Source organism: Ctenopharyngodon idella, chromosome 21 (genome assembly GCF_019924925.1).
Source record: "Ctenopharyngodon idella isolate HZGC_01 chromosome 21, HZGC01, whole genome shotgun sequence".
Lineage (NCBI taxonomy): Eukaryota > Metazoa > Chordata > Actinopteri > Cypriniformes > Xenocyprididae > Ctenopharyngodon > Ctenopharyngodon idella.
The window spans coordinates 25025109-25042419 of NC_067240.1; the positions used below are offsets into that span (position 1 = coordinate 25025109).

At 40.7% G+C, this 17311-nt stretch overlaps 1 protein-coding gene across 1 annotated transcript; it reads right to left on the minus strand.

Moving 5' to 3' along the window:
- Nucleotides 1-1026: 1026 nt before the first annotated feature.
- stc2b (stanniocalcin 2b) lies at nucleotides 1027-14212 on the minus strand. Its single transcript, XM_051877590.1, has 4 exons — nucleotides 13170-14212; nucleotides 5848-5990; nucleotides 5397-5608; nucleotides 1027-2731 (listed from the first exon to the last, which is right to left on the minus strand). The coding sequence occupies exons 1-4, from the start codon at nucleotides 13396-13398 to the stop codon at nucleotides 2356-2358; spliced, it is 960 nt and encodes a 319-aa protein (XP_051733550.1). The 5' UTR covers nucleotides 13399-14212; the 3' UTR covers nucleotides 1027-2355.
- Between the last annotated feature and the right edge of the window lie 3099 nt (nucleotides 14213-17311).

Here is a 17311-nt window from a genome sequence, read left to right on the forward strand (position 1 = left end):
ACAATTACTTTAAAGAAATTTCTAAAGAAGCCTCTCACCAAAGATTAAAAACAGTATTATTGTGCAATATTATTACAATTTAAAATAAGTATTTTCAATTTGAATATATTGTAAACTGTAATTTATTCTTGTGATTAAAGCTAAATTTTCAGAATCATTACTCCAGTCTTCAGTGTCACATGATCCTTTAGTAACCAATCTAAGGGGCCGTTTACACGACACTATTTTCAACTAGAAACTGAAAACTTTTTATGCGTTTTGGCCATACATTTACACGACAATGGCGTTTTGGTGGCCTTAAAACACAAACTTTTGAAAACGGGTTTCAAAGTGCAAGTTTTTGAAAACGATACCGTTGTCATCTCCGTGTAAACTGCAAAAACGCGAATCTGTGAAAACGGTGATGTCATGCACATGCGTATTACGTTTAGTCTTATTTTTCAACATGTTTTCTGTGAATGTGCGAGACTTCCGATTTATTAGCCACTATAGGGAAATAACGAGAAGTGCAGTAAACTAAGGTGGATAGGCTTTAGAAAGTGACGTCACCAACTACTTGTCTGGCATGCGTAATACAGCGTTTTTTGTTGTTTGCACGGATCCGTGTGAACGGGGATAGTTCAACCCGATCTCACAGCAATTTGTACGTATTTAACGAAGTGGCTAATTCATACGAATTCGTATGACCTCACTTGTATGAATTCGTAAGTTTTTTGCTAAATCGTACGTATTTTACGAGTTGCCAAATTCGTATGAATTCGTATGAATGACCTAACTCTAACCTCGCCCCTAAACCTACCCGTCACTGGGGTTTAGATAAATCGTATGAAATCGTACGAATTAGCCACCTCGTAAAATATGTACAAAATTGGTCGTGAGATAGAGTTGCAAAGCATTGGATAGTTTTGATAACGTTTGTAAAAAACAAAAACAAAAATCAGTTTTTTATTACATCGTTGTCATGTAAACGTACCCTAATATGCTGATTTGCTGCTCAAGAAACATTTCTCAAAAATTTGCAAGTAATTTTTTTTTTTTTTTTTTTTTAATAAACAAATTAACACTTTAATTCAGCAAGGACACATTAAATTGATCAAAAAATGTAGTATGTTTTCAAAACTGTTTTTCAACATTAAAAATAATAAGAACTGTTAATAATTTAGCTCCAATAACGATGGGTAATAATAATTTAGCAGCAAATCAGCATAATTAGAATGATTTCTGAAGGATCATGTGACACTGAAGTAATGATGCTGAAAATGTTATATTTTAAAATATATTCACATTGAAAAAAAAGTTCTTTTAAAGGGGTCTTTGAATATGATTTCACTTTTTTAACTTTAGTTGGTGTGTAATGTTGCTGTTTGAGCATAAACAACATCTGCAAAGTTACGACGCTCAAAGTTCAATGCAAAGGGAGATATTTTCTTTTAAAGAATTCTCTGTTTAAGGACTACAACAAACGGCTGGTAGGAACTACAACAAGCTTTTTCCCGGGTTAGTGACATCACTAACCCTAAAATTTACATAAACCCCACCTCCGAGAACATGCAACAAAGGGGATGAGGCCATGTTGGGCTGCTCTAGAGAAGAGGAAGAGTTGTTGTAGTAGAGTGTTGTTGTCATGCCGTCATTTTACGCCGGACTGCTTCACAAACGAGGGTCAATTCAATGCTGGATTTGCACAAAAGGTCAACATGACGGCACATGCTAGTCGATGAGTTGAATCAACTCCACAGCAACTACATAAATTCATCCACTAACCATTCAGAAACGTCCAGTTTCATTCTAAAAGTTGTAACTTCTTCCTGAGTCTCTCCATCAGTGTCGACTCCGGTTTGAACAATGTAAGGCTGAACACCGTTACTGACAATCCTCATTTTGGCTGCGTGAGATTCTCCAGCTTTGTTGTTGTTGAGCAACCGAAGTGTGAGCTGTTAAAGCTCCACCCTCTTCTGGAAAGGGGGCCGGGAGCAGCAGCCCATTTGCATTTAAAGGGACACACACAAAAACGGCGTGTTTTTGGTCACACCCAAATAGGGGCAGATTTGACAAGCTATAATAAATGATCTGTGGGGTATTTTGAGCTGAAAATTCACAGACATATTCTGGGGACACCTGAGACTTATATTACATCTTGTGAAAAGAGGCATAATTGTAATTAAATTGTAATAATATTTTACAATATTACTGTTTTTACTGTATTTCAGTATAGATCAAATAAATGCTGTCTTGGTGAGCATTTAAGACTTCTTTCAAAAACATTAAAAAAAACAACAACCCGTAATTATTCCAAACTTTTGACCTGTAGTGTAGGCTATGTGTGGGCTAAACGCACCGAGGCCCCTCTTCCCTTCACCTCCTTTTGGTGGCATTCTGAGACCTCTTTAGCTCTTTTTCCACATCAGAGGCGTTGTCTTGAGGACCTGAGGACTGATGTTCATCTTCATCTCCTTCTGTGAGCGTCCAAACTGTTTCCCCATCAGCCTCGGGGAGAAGCAGGCTTGCAGGAGGGAGGGAGTTGCCGTTGGCCCCCGGTGGGGTGGTGATGTCTGGGACAGGGGCGAGGGTGGAACTGGCCTGGTTCTCCACCTTACCGAGGGCACAGAGACTCAGACTCCCGCACAGAGCTCCCCAGTTCTGCTCGCACTGAGTTCGTATTCGTTGGCCTATGGCGACGCGCACCTCCTCGCCGCATCCCAACAGGATGTTCACCAACTCCACGTGGGGCCTTTCGGTGAAGGAGAGGAGAGAGTTAGGAAAGAAAAACCACTGTTACTCATGTCTGATATTGAAGTAGGGGAGTGTGAAATGTATTGTCTTCGATGATATCGTATTGTTGTTTAAACAATTAGCTGGCGTTATCAAGTATGTCACACTGTCTGCAAAAGCATGTAAGCGTGCTGTTTTTTTCCCCAAATATCAGCACGATTGTAAATGTGACATACAGTATTGACTTTTAAGTTAATATTGTGATTTACTTTTTAGACACAATATTGTCTGTTTTTGCTCTTTATCACCAACAAAAATAGTTGCAACTAAAGCCACAGCAGAACTGTTGTATGTCGACGAGAAACACATAGCGGGGTTTTGTTGAATCAGGATTTTTGAACGAATAAATAGTTCACTTGAATTCGTTCCTGAATGAATCAGGCATTTGAATGAATCGGTTGAATGAATGACTCTAGTCGACATGAAACGGAGGCTGCGATAGTCTTTTTTTTCTTATTGTGGCACATATCTGAGTGAAACAATATCTGACTTTTCGAACAATAAAAATGTAGGGCGGCACTTGATTTTGTCCTTGGGGAATAGATTGGATGGTTGTGGTTTGCTATTGGTGGATCTCATGTGAGTGACAGGTTGCCCCGCCCTCCTGCCAGTAATCACATCATCAAGAAGAGAAGAGATGTTGCTGCAAGAGGGAGGGGAAGTTATTTTGATAAATAATTTATAATAAACACTGTAATATTCCATAACAAATAAGAATTGTGATTTCATGGTGACTTTAAAGTATTAGTAAAAAAAATAAATAATAGAATATTAAAAATATTACTTTAAAAAAAAAAAAAATCTCATTTATGCAGTTGTAATTTCAGTGTAAATAAATCTAAATGCTACTTTAGATGCAGCTTCTGTGCCACCCTCATGTCGTTCCAAACCTGTAGGACTTTTGTTCATATTCAGAACACAAATGAAGATCTTTTTGGTGAAATCTGAGAGCTTTCTGTTCCTCCATAGACAGCTACGCAGAAACTTTGATGCTTCAAAAAGTTCATAAAGAAATTGTAAAACTAATCCATATGAATTGAGAGGTTTAGTCCAGATTTTCTGAAGAGACTCAATTGCTTTATATGATGAACAGATTTTAGGCTTTTAGAATTTAGGCTTTTATTCACATATAAACTTTGATCAGTGAACATAAACAGAAGCTCAACCAAACCTGCTTGACCCACAAGAACAATCCTCTTACAGAAGCTCAAACGTGCTGTGTAACACACAAGAATGAACCTCATTGGTTCTCGCACGCATCAAGCAAACATGCTTGAGCTTCCATTTACCACAACTGATATGTGAGTTGATGAATGTTTATATGTGAATAAAAGCCTAAATTAAATTTGTTACTTTATATAAAGTGATCGTTTCTCTTCAGACAATTTTGGACTAAACATCTTGATTCATATGGATTCGTTTTACGATCTCTTTATGAACATTTTGAAGCGTCAAAGTGTCAAGGTGATGATATACGGGGCAACTGATGCAATGTTGCTTGGGCACTTTCCCATTGAGAATGAGCAACAAATTTCTATCTGGATACTTTAGATAGGTTGTGGACAATTTTTTGAGATCCTCCAATCAGAATGCTAGCAGCCGATCACGTGACCGGCTTGGAGATTTCAAAATTCAAACAAGATGGCGGCCTCTCAGCGGCAGTGGAGCGAAGAAAAGGAGCGTGAACTTATATCTTTTTACACTTTGAAAGTTGTCATGTGTCAACCCAAAACAGGGGATTTTCCTCATTTCATGCTTAGAATACCAACAGATGTCAAATTTAATGTACCTAGCCATCGAATATTTTTTGTTAAATGCTAAAAAGACATGCTCCATGTAACATCTTTAGTGGTGTAGAGTATGGCATGTGAAAGTAGCTTTTGACGCGATCGAACCGGGTTCGAATCTGCCTTTTGCCAAACTCACTCTTCTCCTTTTTCCCATCACAAATCAGATCGGAAAGGCATTTATATTTAATAAAAATGAAGAAAATATTTGAAAAGTTTAAATGAAGTGCCTAACAAGTATTTATTGGGCTGGCAATAGATTTGCTCCTCTCTGATTAGTTGCTGTTGCCGTAATTAGTTGCCCTGTGTCTCACCAGGTTGCCCGTTGATGGCAACATTGCCCAGCAACATTACTCAAAAAGTTGTCACATGTATCATCACCTTCAGTCACATAGCTGTCAATGGAGGGACAGAAAGCTTCTTCATTTGTGTTCCGAAGATGAACAAAAGTCTTATTGGGTTTGGATGAGCTAACCCTTTAAAAGACTATTTTTTCTTTGTGTGAAGAACGTTTAAAAACTCTAAAGAAACTTTTTCCACTATAAATAACCTTTTGTGTAATGGAAAGGTTTCATGGATGTTAAAGTTCATCAATGCCAATAAACAGGCAAAAATCCCTGGAAATCAATTAAGGTGCCAATGCCAAATATCACCCCTTAATTCTGTGAACTAACCACCGCATAGAATATGAAGAATATGAAATGCCTAAACCAGCACAAAAACATACTCCGTTAACAACATACTCCGATAACTCCATTATCGACACAGTAGCATAAAATCTTGGCATATCATTTTTTTTTTTGTCAATATCACACAACCCTATACTGAAGGACTCACCCTTTAGGAAACAGGTCCTTGAAGTGGATCATCTCCACCATGACGTTGACATTCTCCCTCACGGCCGAGCAGAGGTTGTGTTTGACGTAACACTCGCGCTGCAGCTGGAACACCATCTCTTTCACGGCCAGACATTTGCGGCTGACGCAGCTGAACTTGTGGCGCAGTCCATGAGCCATACACTTCAGCGCGTCTTTGATGAACGATTTTCCCTGTGGTGATGCATAAGTCGTTCATCAACCCGGAGCCGTTAGCACATGCAGTTAATGGCAAAATGCTGACCAATATTATTTTAGCTCAAGTATGTCTAATGACATGGATGTAGTGAGAAAACTGCCAGCTCTCAGTGAAAAGCAGACAAGATACGACTCCAATGAAATGTTAAATAGCATTTCAGTGTACATATAGCCTACCAAATATTGGGACTTAAGTGAATAATTCAGGATCATACCTGGGAGTCAAATTTGCCTGCGTTGTGGAGGAATGTCATGCAGATGTCATGTAGTCCGCGGATCTCGCAGGAGTTGTTGTTGAAGCACTCGAACATCCCACAGCCCACATCACCCGCGTTCACTAGGCACTGCTGAATCTCCGCTAGAGAACAGTTGAGGGAGAGAGAACGTTGAGTGTTCACATTGCAGATTTTAGAGTAGTTACACATTACTACTGCTATAGTAACTCTTTAAATACAGTAACAAACTGCCTGACAAAAGTTTTAAGGGATGTATGTGGGCCATTCCACAGAATGGGTGCCATTATCCCCCGGTTTCACAGACAAGGTTTAAGACTAGTCCCAGACTAAAATGCGTGTTTGAGCTGTTTTAACCGAAAGCAACTTGCGCTGACATATCTTCAAATATGTCAGTGCCATTGTTTTGTCTCGAGATGCACATCAGTAATGTCTAAGGCACGTTTATAAAAACAGCTTAAATGTTTTAATTTAACTAAGGCCTAATCCTGGCTTAATCTAAGCCCTGTCTGTGAAACCAGGCCAGTATGTACAAATATGCATGAGAATTAACTCTAAAATACATTTTGTTATTAAAGTCCCCCTGTAGTATAGTCCCTTAAAACTCATCTTTGATCACCGAAATGACATTTTTAAACTTTTTTCCTGTGAAAAAACATGTATTCATGACTTAAAATAGCTTGAATGTAACTCTACACCTTCATTTAGTATACTCTGACCCATGAATATGCAAATTGGCCCCGCCTCCACTCACTTGCACCAGCTCAAAGATCCACTCAGTCAACTTTACTGTAGTAAACGCTCCACCATAGAGACAGAACGACACGTGCCATAATCTGAAAACCACGCCCACCGGGGGGGAAACAATCCAACCGTCTCCATTGACTTTGTATTGCGTGAGGCTGCCTCCTTGTCATTTCTGACTTATAACAAAAAAAAGAACAATGTCTAAAAGCTGCTGTGTGACAAGGTGTACAGAAAACAAGCTAAAAAAAACCCAGAACCAAAAACCCAGTAGTTTTTATAAGCTGTCGACCCAAAAAACAAGCGTTTAAGGACTAAAAAGTGGATACAGGCGATTGAGACAGAGCGCGACATGTCATATTACTATGAGAACTACGGCCACTGGAGGGTAACATAATCAGCGACAGGAAATATAATATATAAAACTGACATTTGGATATTTGACTTAACAGTGACAAAATGTTTACTGCACACGTAGGCTTACTGAGTGTCAGGATCCCAAAATTTACCCATTCTTCCTGCTGCTGCGTCACGTCTTACTGCCTTTATCCACTTTTGTCTCCTTAAAGGCTGGCTTTTACGGTTCGGTAGCTTATAAAAACTTAGTTCTGGGTTTTTTAGCTTGTTTGCTGTACACCTTGTCACACAGGAGCTTTAAGGCATTGTTCTGTTTTTTGTTATAAGTCAGAAATGACAAGGAGGCAGCCTCACGCAATACAAAGTCAATGGAGACGGTTGGATTTGTTAATTTTAAAAATACAATTTTTTTTTTTTTTGGTAAATCACTAGAATTTGCATTTGCTCATAATATTCGCATGTACACTATGTGGCAATATTATATGTTTATATTATATTATATGTATATTTGCTAATTCTATCCTCAAAATTCAGTCCTGCTACTTTCAGTTCTGTTAGGCCCAGAACATAACAAGCCGACGATCGGGCGTCGGGCAGTTTTTGTTAAAGTTTTCTCAGGAGGTTCCGCACCGTCGGCTGAAGTTGGTCCTTGTTGGCTTTTTTCGAATTGGCATTGGAGCACATCGGTCAGTCGGGCCATCTGATCGTTCTGATTGGCTGTTCAGCTACTGCCACCTGCTGGTACGGAAAGGCATTTCATCTTACGCAGGCGCAGAACTGACGTGCTATTTGGCCGTCGGGTGTCGAGCGTCGGTTTGGTGTGTCAGGGCAACTTTGCACCCAGACGCTGCCGACGTGAGCCAACCCCGCAGTCTGCTTTCGTCGCCACTAGGCGTCGGCTTGGTGTGTTCCGGGCTTTATCCATATAAAAAGTAACAGGACTGAGTAACAGTAACAGGAGTGAGCTGTGTCCTCTGGTGTATTGATTTATTAGTGTGAATATCAGGCTACATCCACATTAATCGAGATGCATTTGAAAACTCATATTTTTCTCTATGTTTTAGCCTTCCATCCACATTTTGTCCAGCGAAAACTGAGCTTTTTAAGGCCGGAACACACCAAGCCGACGGTCGGCCGTCGGGCAGTTTTTGTTCGTCGGCCGACTAAGTTTTCTCAGTGTGTTCCACACCGTCGGCTGAAGTTGGTCCTCGTCTGCTTTTTTTCGGCCGATTCGAAATGTTAAATCGGCGTCGGAGCTCGTCGGTCCATCGGGCCATCTGATCATTCTGATTGGCCGTTCAGCTACTGCCACCTGCTGGTACGGAAATGCATTTCATCTTGCGCAGGCGCAGAATGACGTGCTACTTGGCCGTCGGGTGTCGAGCAACTTTGGACACAGACACTGCTGACGTGAGCCAACCCCGCAGTCTGCTTTTGTCGCCACTAGTTCGTCGGCGTCGGCTTGGTGTGTTCCGGCCTTTAAATACTCAAAGTGGACAAATTTGAAAATACTGTTTTCGTGTTGTAGTTTGGAATTTGAAGGAGGTGTTTGAAACTATGTGATGCATATTGTACCTACATATATCTATGATGGTTCCTGCATTGTGCATGCTATTGACTTTTATAATGTTGATAAAGCCTGTCATTTTATATCAAATTCCTGCAGTTATGACAGAAAATGTACACGCAATTGCTGTCTAGCGGCAATTCCGTATTAGACCATACATGGAATGGCGTTTGAGTGTGACTTGCACTGTAAGAAAAATATGTGCAGAAAAACTGAAAAGGTACTATCCATTAAGTTTATTGACATTTCCTTTGACCATAAAAAAGCACAATGCAATGCGTTATTAAAAAATACAAGTAAAAGCCTGTGAAAAATCAATACAGAAAATTTCTTCATATTAACACTGCCCAGTTCATATTTTTACAAGCTTTCCTTAGAGTGTGGAAGTTCCAGTGAATGGTGGGATATTTTGCTAATGAAATAATCATGCCAGAAGAATGAAATGAGAACGTTATCTCTTAGTATCATCTCAGTGAGCTTTTATTACATTTTATGCATGCACATTAAGGTGATTTAAAGGAATAGTTTACCCAAAAATGAAAATTATCCCATAATTTACACACCCTCAAGCCATTCTAGGTGTATATGACTTTCCTCTTTCAGTCGAACACAATCAGATTTATATTAAAAAATATCCTGGCTCTTCCCAGCTTTGTAATGGCATTGAATGCCGCCTGAGTTTTTGAAGCTCCAAAAAGCATATCCATCCATCATAAAAGTAATCCATACGACTCCAGTGGGTTAATAAAGGCCTTCTGAAGTGAAGCGATGGGTTTGTGTAAGAAAAATATCCATATTTAAAACCATAAACTATATTCACTTTTTTTCTGCAATGGCTGTATGTGTGTTCATGAAAGATGATCAAGTTCCAGTGGAAGGATGACCTCCAACCCGACATATGATGTAGGTATAGCATAACCTTACTCACTACAAAAACTCATCGCATTTATTAACCCACTGGAGTCGTATGGATTACTTTTATGATGGATGTGTCAGGGCTGTCTGTTTGTTGTTTTTCTGTTTGCCTGTTTAGTTCTAGTCTGTGCTTCTTAGTTGTATTCTAGTTTGATAATTAGTCCTGTCCTCGTTAGTATCCTTGGTTACTCATTTGATTTGTGTCCTTAGTTCAGGTGTGTCTTATTAATTAGCCTTGTTTACTCCTCTGTTTGCCCTGTATATAAGCCCTTAGTTTCTGTCTGTCCCTTGTCTTGCGTTGATGTTATTTAGATGTGGTTTTTGTTGTTGGTTTCTCCAAGTTACCCTTCTGTTCATGCTATTTACTGGATTAAAAGCTCTTGTTAAGGATTTCCTTCGTCGTGCACTCCTTACCAGCAACATACTGTGATAGAATGCAAGACCCAAAAGACAGAAAGAACCTGCTATGAGGGGATGTCCTGGAGCCTAGAGATGGTGCCAGCCCCTGAATTCGCCCCAGTGTCTTCTCCAGCCCCTGAATCCAGTCCAGTGTCTTCTCCATCCCCTGAGTTCGCTCCAGTCCCCGAGTCGGCTCCAGACTCCGCTCCAGTCCCCGAGTCGGCTCCAGACTCCGCTCCAGTCCCCGAGTCGGCTCCAGACTCCGCTCCAGTCCCCGAGTCGGCTCCAGACTCCGCTCCAGTCCCCGAGTCGGCTCCAGACTCCGCTCCAGTCCCCGAGCCCGCTCCAGAGTTCGCTCCAGCCCAGAAACCCGTGGCTCCTCCCAAGGAAATTTTGGAAGGGGAGGGGGCATATACCCGTGGCCATAGTGGCCGAACCCGGGGTCCGGGCCACGGAGGCCACACCGCCATGGCGCCCCGAACGTCCTGATCTGCCATGGCCTTCTGAAAGGGCCAGATCCGCCAATGGCCCCCTGAACTGCCCGATCCGCAATGGCCCCCTGAACTGCCCGATCCGCCACGGCCCCCTGAACTGCCCGATCCGCCACGGCCCCCTGAACTGCCCGATCCGCCACGGCCCCCTGAACTGCCCAATCCGCCACGGCCCCCTGAACAGCCGGCTCCACCCTGGAGGCCTACTAACCTGTCAGCACCTGCCCACGACCTCCAGGGTACCCGCCCCCTCTCCCTGGTTGGACTCCTTTTGGTGCGAGGCCACGCCTTCCGGGAGGGGGGAGTAATGTCAGGGTTATGTCTGTTTGTTGTTTTTCTGTTTGCCTGTTTAGTTATAGTCTGTGCTTCTTAGTTGTATTCTAGTTTGTTAATTAGTCCTGTCCTCATTAGTGTCCTTGGTTACTTATTTGATTTGTGTCCTTCAGGTGTGTCTTATTAATTAGCCTTGTTTACTCCTCTGTTTGCCCTGTATATAAGCCCTTAGTTTCTGTCTGTCCTTGTCTACCGTTGATGTTATTTAGATGTGGTTTTTGTTGCTGGTCTCTCCAAGTTACCCTTCTGTTCATGTTATTTACTGGATTAAAAGCTCTTGTTAAGGATTTCCTTTGTCGTGCACTCCTTACCAGCAACATACCGTGACCGGATGGATGTGCTTTTTGGAGCTTCAAAAACTCAGGCACCATTCAATCCCATTACAAAGCTGGGAAGAGCCAGGATATTATTTAATATATCTCTGATTGTGTTCGGTTGAAAGAAGATAGTCATATACACCTAGAATGGTTTGAGGGTGAGTAAATCATGGGATAATTTTCATTTTTGGGTGAACTATTCCTTTAAGCATTTTCAGACATTTCAGTATAGACAAGCAACATGTTTGGACACATGGACATAGCCTTAGTTGATATTACTATATAATACTATTCACTTTGAACCGAAGTTCCCTCTTGGCAGAAATCGCTGGGGCCCCCTATAGCTCTGGGCCCCCTGTACTCAGTCCCACCTTTCCCCCCACAAGCAACACCCCTGCTGCAGGTTTAGTTTTAGTTCATGAAATGGATCAAATGTCAAAGACAATGTGCTGTGGGGGGTGGGTGGGAGCAATATGGCTAAGGGAGATAGGCATGACTACATTACAATATGAATTTAGCCAAATTCTACTTATCAGGTCACAGAGGTTAATGTAACAGTGTAACAGTACAACTATTGTAGTATGTCATTTATTGTGATGGACGTGTGTCTTAGGCACATAATCAAGGTTGTTCGTTTGACTCTGGGTGATTGGGACATGTGCATGTGCGGGATGCATGACAATCTGAGTTTTCTTATGCAGACTCACCCGCTACCATCTCTATCTCCCCTACAGAAAACTTTCTGCCTTTTTACTTTTTTTTTTTAAAACAATTTACTTTTTTTTTTATAATGTAACTTTGCTTTTCATTTTATTACTTATTATTAAAGACAAGTGAACAGTCAAGAAAGAAAAAAAAGAACAAATACACTAATTACAAGGATAGACAAATACAATATAACAAAGTATTCAGGTACAGAAATGTCATAAATGTAAAACACTAGATTATTATTACAGATCATATGTAAAGTGCATACATGGACTTCTGGGAATGTCCTTTTACTGTTTTTTCACCATAAATTATAAGGTAATTCATAGATTTACTTGGAAATAATAATAATAATTTGACAGTATTTAACAGTAAAAGTGCATATGTTAAACCAATTAGTTTTTATTCACTTAAAGTTAACAGGTTTTTACTGTAGCATTTTTACAGTTTTTTTCTGTAATTTGTATAAAAGTTTTTTAAAACCCAAATTTTGATGTATTGTTTTGAAAAAATTATAATTCAACAACTACACCACACTGGGTAACAAGGACATTTTTGGAAAGATTGTAATTGAGAACGTTCAAAATAATCCTAAAGTTCTATGTCTGTTATGTTTGTGACACTGTCTCTGTGTGGACTTTGGTAAGGTTTTGGCAGTGTTCTACATTTATGTTCACCGCGTGTAAATTCTCATTGAAGCTTTATGATAGTCAATATTTTTATAACAATTGAAAACATTTGCAGTTAGGTGACAGTAGAATGTTTTAAAAATGTTCTAGAAACCATGCCACAATTGCAATTAAATAATGATGTAACCAAAATGAAACATTTCTGGGTAATTTTATTATCTGTACATTTGAACGAAACGTTTCAGAAACAGAAAATACTAAAACAACCATGCCACATTAAAACATTTTGAATGTTATTTTGCCAAATAAATTTCTGAGGTAGATAGCAAAAAATAAATAAATAAATAATTTAAAAAAACAATAATGCCATCATAACATTTAGGTGTACCAACAGGTAAGACAAAATTACGAAAAATCAGGAAAACTATGGTATGCCGGTTATTCAGATTACATATAAACAGTCAGAAATATAAAAAGACAACACTAAAGTGTCATATTTGATCTATATTGCTTACTTGGCTTTAAAGATATAGCGTGGCGAAGTGACGTGCTAACAACGTCATAACAACGTTTCCGCAACGGTGTAAAAATACATATTTATTACATTGAAAAAACCTTATGCCATCTGTCATATTAAGAACATGTGGTAAAAACGTATTAGAAAAAAAAAAATGTTTTTAATGTAGCTGTGCTGACCAGATGACATAATCTGGAGATAAGTTGTTTGATAGAACATAAAAGTTTCATACAGCTTTAACAACAACAGTTCAAACAACCACACGCATATATGAGCTGTCGTTGATTTTCTGTGCATGCACTGCGCAAAAGCCCCGTTAGTGCCTACCTGTGTTCTGCAGAGACAGTCTTCTCTTCTGGATGTTCAGCGATCTCTCTTGTGAGGTGTCATGAGCACTGCTGGAATCAGTCGCGTGTGTTTGTCGCACCGCCAAAAACAATATCAACACTCCTATAGTCAGTTGCACACGCATGTCTCGTGAGGATGATGATAACGCTGTGTAAAACTGCGAATATCTTCGGATCACTGTAGCATTACCATAGAGAATGAAGCACATGCGGTGGAGGGAGCAGCGCAGACGCGAAGTGAGGATCGTGGGGGTGGATGCTGCCTATATTTCCTCCAACTCATGTCAGTTTGGATGAAGGAGGTGAGCAGGTGCTGACCAATCACAGACACCGGCTACGCGACAGCACCGTGCGTCCATTCGAAGTTCATAGAGCACGAATAGGGGAAACCGGGGCTAGTTGTCACAGTATCTCACTAAATTTCAGTCGAAAGCCGATTTTTTAATTTTTTTTTTTTTAATTATAAGAACCCCCATAGCTAAAATTTAAACATATTTTTGATATAGTTTTTCAATGTATGTTAGGTCGGGGCATGTTGTCACATTGTTTATAGGCCATGTTATAATTCATTCACTGCAATTTCTGTTGCTTTTTGTGTTTCTTTTTCCATTTTATTTATTTTTTTATTTATTTAACTGTTTTGATGATTTTTGCTGTTGTAATTGTTTTGTGTTTCCCTTTTTTTAGTGTTTAAATTTTTCTGAAAAGCCATTGGTTAATCTATAACAGGGGTTTTCAAATTGGGGTTCAGGGGGCCTTAAGGGTGTTCGGGGGTCCATGAAAAGTTCAGAGAAAAATGTAAAACATTTATATATGCACATAAATTAATAAAAACCAAATTATATTATTATTAAAACATTTACAGAATTTGACAATACCGTTTTATTCTGTTTTCTAAAGACTAGTCTGTAATCATGTAATTTTACGGTTCTCTTTAGGTTTATACATCTTACACTAGTGGTGGGTAGAAAAAAGGATACAGATATGTTAACATATTTTACAGATAATATTGTACACATTTCTTACAATTTTTACTGTATAAATGGGTCTTTATTAAACATAATTTTATTATTATTATAATTATCATTATTACCAGAGCTGGGTAGTAATGGATTACATGTAATCTGGATTACGTAATCAGATTCCAAAAATCAAGTACTTGTAATTAGAGTAAACTACTTTTTAAAATACTCATAATCAGACTACAGTTACTTTTTTATGGATTACATGATTACATATTATTTACACAATGGCAGTATTGTAATGGCAAATTCATTGATTCATTTTTTGAACGTTTATATTTTTTTCATAATAAACCTGCTGCTTATATACGTTCGTGATTCTTCGAGTTTTTCCGGCGGTGAGGGGGAAATATAGATGAATATATATGAAATATATATATGAAATAATATAATAATAATAATAATATATGAAATATAGATTAAATATTTGATGTAGCAGTGATATTGCTGTGAATTTCATGTATTCAAAATTTGTTTTTGTAATGTTGCTGTTTTCTAAATTTACTTAATTTTAAGTAAATATGTTTTAAAATCATAAGATGTGATTTTGTTTTATTCAGTGTTATTATCAGCAAACAGGTACATTAGTGTTAGTATTTTGAAGTGTCCATACATTGCACTTTAAAAAGATTCTGTTGAGGCTCTTGTTGGTGAACAGAATATATTTTTTGGAATATATTTTTTCTTTGTATCTGTCAAAATAGTACAAGATTATCCTACAATATATGTGACATCAAATAAAGGTTAGCACAAAAGTAATCTAAATGTAATCCAAAAGTAGTCAGATTACATTACCAAAAATGTGTAATCTAAGAGATTATATTACTGATTACAAATTTTGTCATGTGATTTGTAATCAGTAACTGATTACAATTCATAAGTAATCTACCCAGCTCTGATTATTACTATATTAGTTATGAAAGGGGCACCATACAAAGGGAACATCATATTTAGGGGTCTGTGGCATCAAAAAGATTGAAAACCCCAGGTCTATAAAATATTTTCTATGCATGGAATAAAAAGTATGACAGCTAGCCCTGGTCTCCACTAATATGAGGGCTATGTTAAGTTTCACTGTGTTTTGGTTTCGTTTTCATTGCTCCCTGTCACTGTTTTCCTGAGTTCTTGTTGCTAGTTTGTATCCATGGTTTCTGATTGAGTTACACACCTGTTTCTTGTTACATGAATTATTCCTGTGTGTATTTAAGCCATCAACTATTTCTGTTCATTGTTCGGTGTCATCTTTTGTTTGCATGTGGAAAGTCTTGTTATCCTCTTGTAGTTCTCCTGATCTGATCACCTGACAGAACACCGAACCTCAAAAAAGGATTATAAAAACAGCTATGGATATACCTGCAGTTTGTCTGCTCCTGTTTGAGCAGGGGAATCGCTCCCTCAAGGATCACACAAGGGATTTACTCGATCTGGCATGCCTCACCCACTATCTCGACCACTTGTTTTGCATCTTCTTCAACACCAGCCTCAACAAGTGGTCGATGGCACGCCTGCCTGTGGAAGGTCTTAAAGGGAGCTTCACCAAATATGTGCAGTTCACCCTAGCCCCACTCCGGACCCAGAGCCCAGCCAGACGTTAGCCACGCTCCCCATCGACCAAGAGCCTGAGCCCACCATGAAGACAGCACCTGAGATTACAACTGAAGCCATTTTCGTCCCAGAGCCCGAGCACCACAGAGAGTCTGATCAGGTACGTATGCCAGCACTAGCATCCATCGAGGAGGGAATCTTAATGGAGTATGATGGCATTGAGCGGAGCCCCACCCATTCTCCCGCCGCTGAGGGTGAGCTGTGCCTGGTCCCAATACAATTAATTGATGAATTGGAAAATATTATTCCCCAAGTTCTTCCATCGCTGCTGGTTTTGCCCAGTTCCAATGTCTTTCATCAATGATGTTCCCACCCAGTCTCCCTCTCCCACCCTCTCTGCCAAAGCCATCCAGTCTTTCGTCCCCAACTACGCTGGCTCCTTTCAGTCCCTTGGCTCCTCCTTTGGTGGCTCCGCTCTGCTGCTCGGATCCGCCTCGGGCCTTCCGGTCTTCAGCTCCACCTCGGTGTGTGGATCCCCTCGCTCTGCCTCGGGTCGCCGAACCCGTCACTCCACCTCTGCCCATCGACCAGTTGGCTCTTACCTTCGCACCTGGGACTGTCCTTACAGCTCCACCGGGCTCCCTCATCCCTCTGGCTGCACCTTGGTCAGTCATCGCTCTGTCTACGCCATGGAATTCTGGGCCTTCAGCTGTGCCTCATCCCTCCACCCCTTTGGCTCTGTTGGGCTCCTCCTTCCCTCCGGCTCTGGCTCCTTGCTACCTCGGCTCCACCTGGGACCATCGTCCTTACAGCTTCACCAGGCTCCCTCATCCCTCTGGCTCCAGCTTGGTCAGTCATCGTTCTGCCTATGCCACGGACTACCGGGCCTTTGGCTGCACCTCGTCCCTCCACCCCTTTGGCTCTGTTGGGCTCCTCTTTCCCTCCGGCTCCTCGCTCCCTCAGCTCCACCTGGGACCGTCGTCCTTACGGCTCCACCAGGCTCCCTCGTCCCTCTGGCTTCACCTTGGTCAGTCATTGCTCTGCCTATGCCACGGACTTCTGGGCCTTCAGCTGCACCTCGTCCCTCCCCCCCTTTGGCTCCCTCTGGCTCTGCCTTAGTCCTCAGTCCCACTGGCTCCGCCTCTGTCCTCCGGCACCCTGGCTCCACCTCGGCTGCTCATTACTGCGGCTCCACCTTAGTCTCCAGGTCCTTTAGTGTCGCCCTGTCTCTCTGTCTCCTTGACTCTGCCTGGGTCTCCACCTCTCCCGGCTACACCTCCATCGGTCAGTCCCCAGGGTCCCAGGACTGTCAGTGAAGGCTCCACCCTGGCTCCTCCCTCCATCGGTTCCACCATAGAGTTTTCATCTGTACGTCATCAGCTCTGCACCCACCTCCAAAGCTCATCATCCAGCTCAGTTCAGTTCGCATACAAGGGTGTCGATGCAGGCAGATCAAAACATTGTTGAATATCAAATGTCAAGTGTCCCCAACTAAGCAAGCCAAAGGCGATGGCGGCAAGGAACCCAAACTCAAACAGGTGACATCAGGTGGCAA

Bases quoted from the DNA above. Each gene is read 5' to 3' on its own strand.
- stc2b (XM_051877590.1), bottom strand. From the start codon at position 13,398: ATGTGCTTCATTCTCTATGGTAATGCTACAGTGATCCGAAGATATTCG. The intron at 5,609-5,847 runs GTATGATCCTGA...GCATCACCACAG, and splicing joins CAGGCAAATTTGACTCCCAG to GGAAAATCGTTCATCAAAGA. The intron at 2,732-5,396 runs GTGAGTCCTTCA...CTTCACCGAAAG, and splicing joins AAGGACCTGTTTCCTAAAGG to GCCCCACGTGGAGTTGGTGA.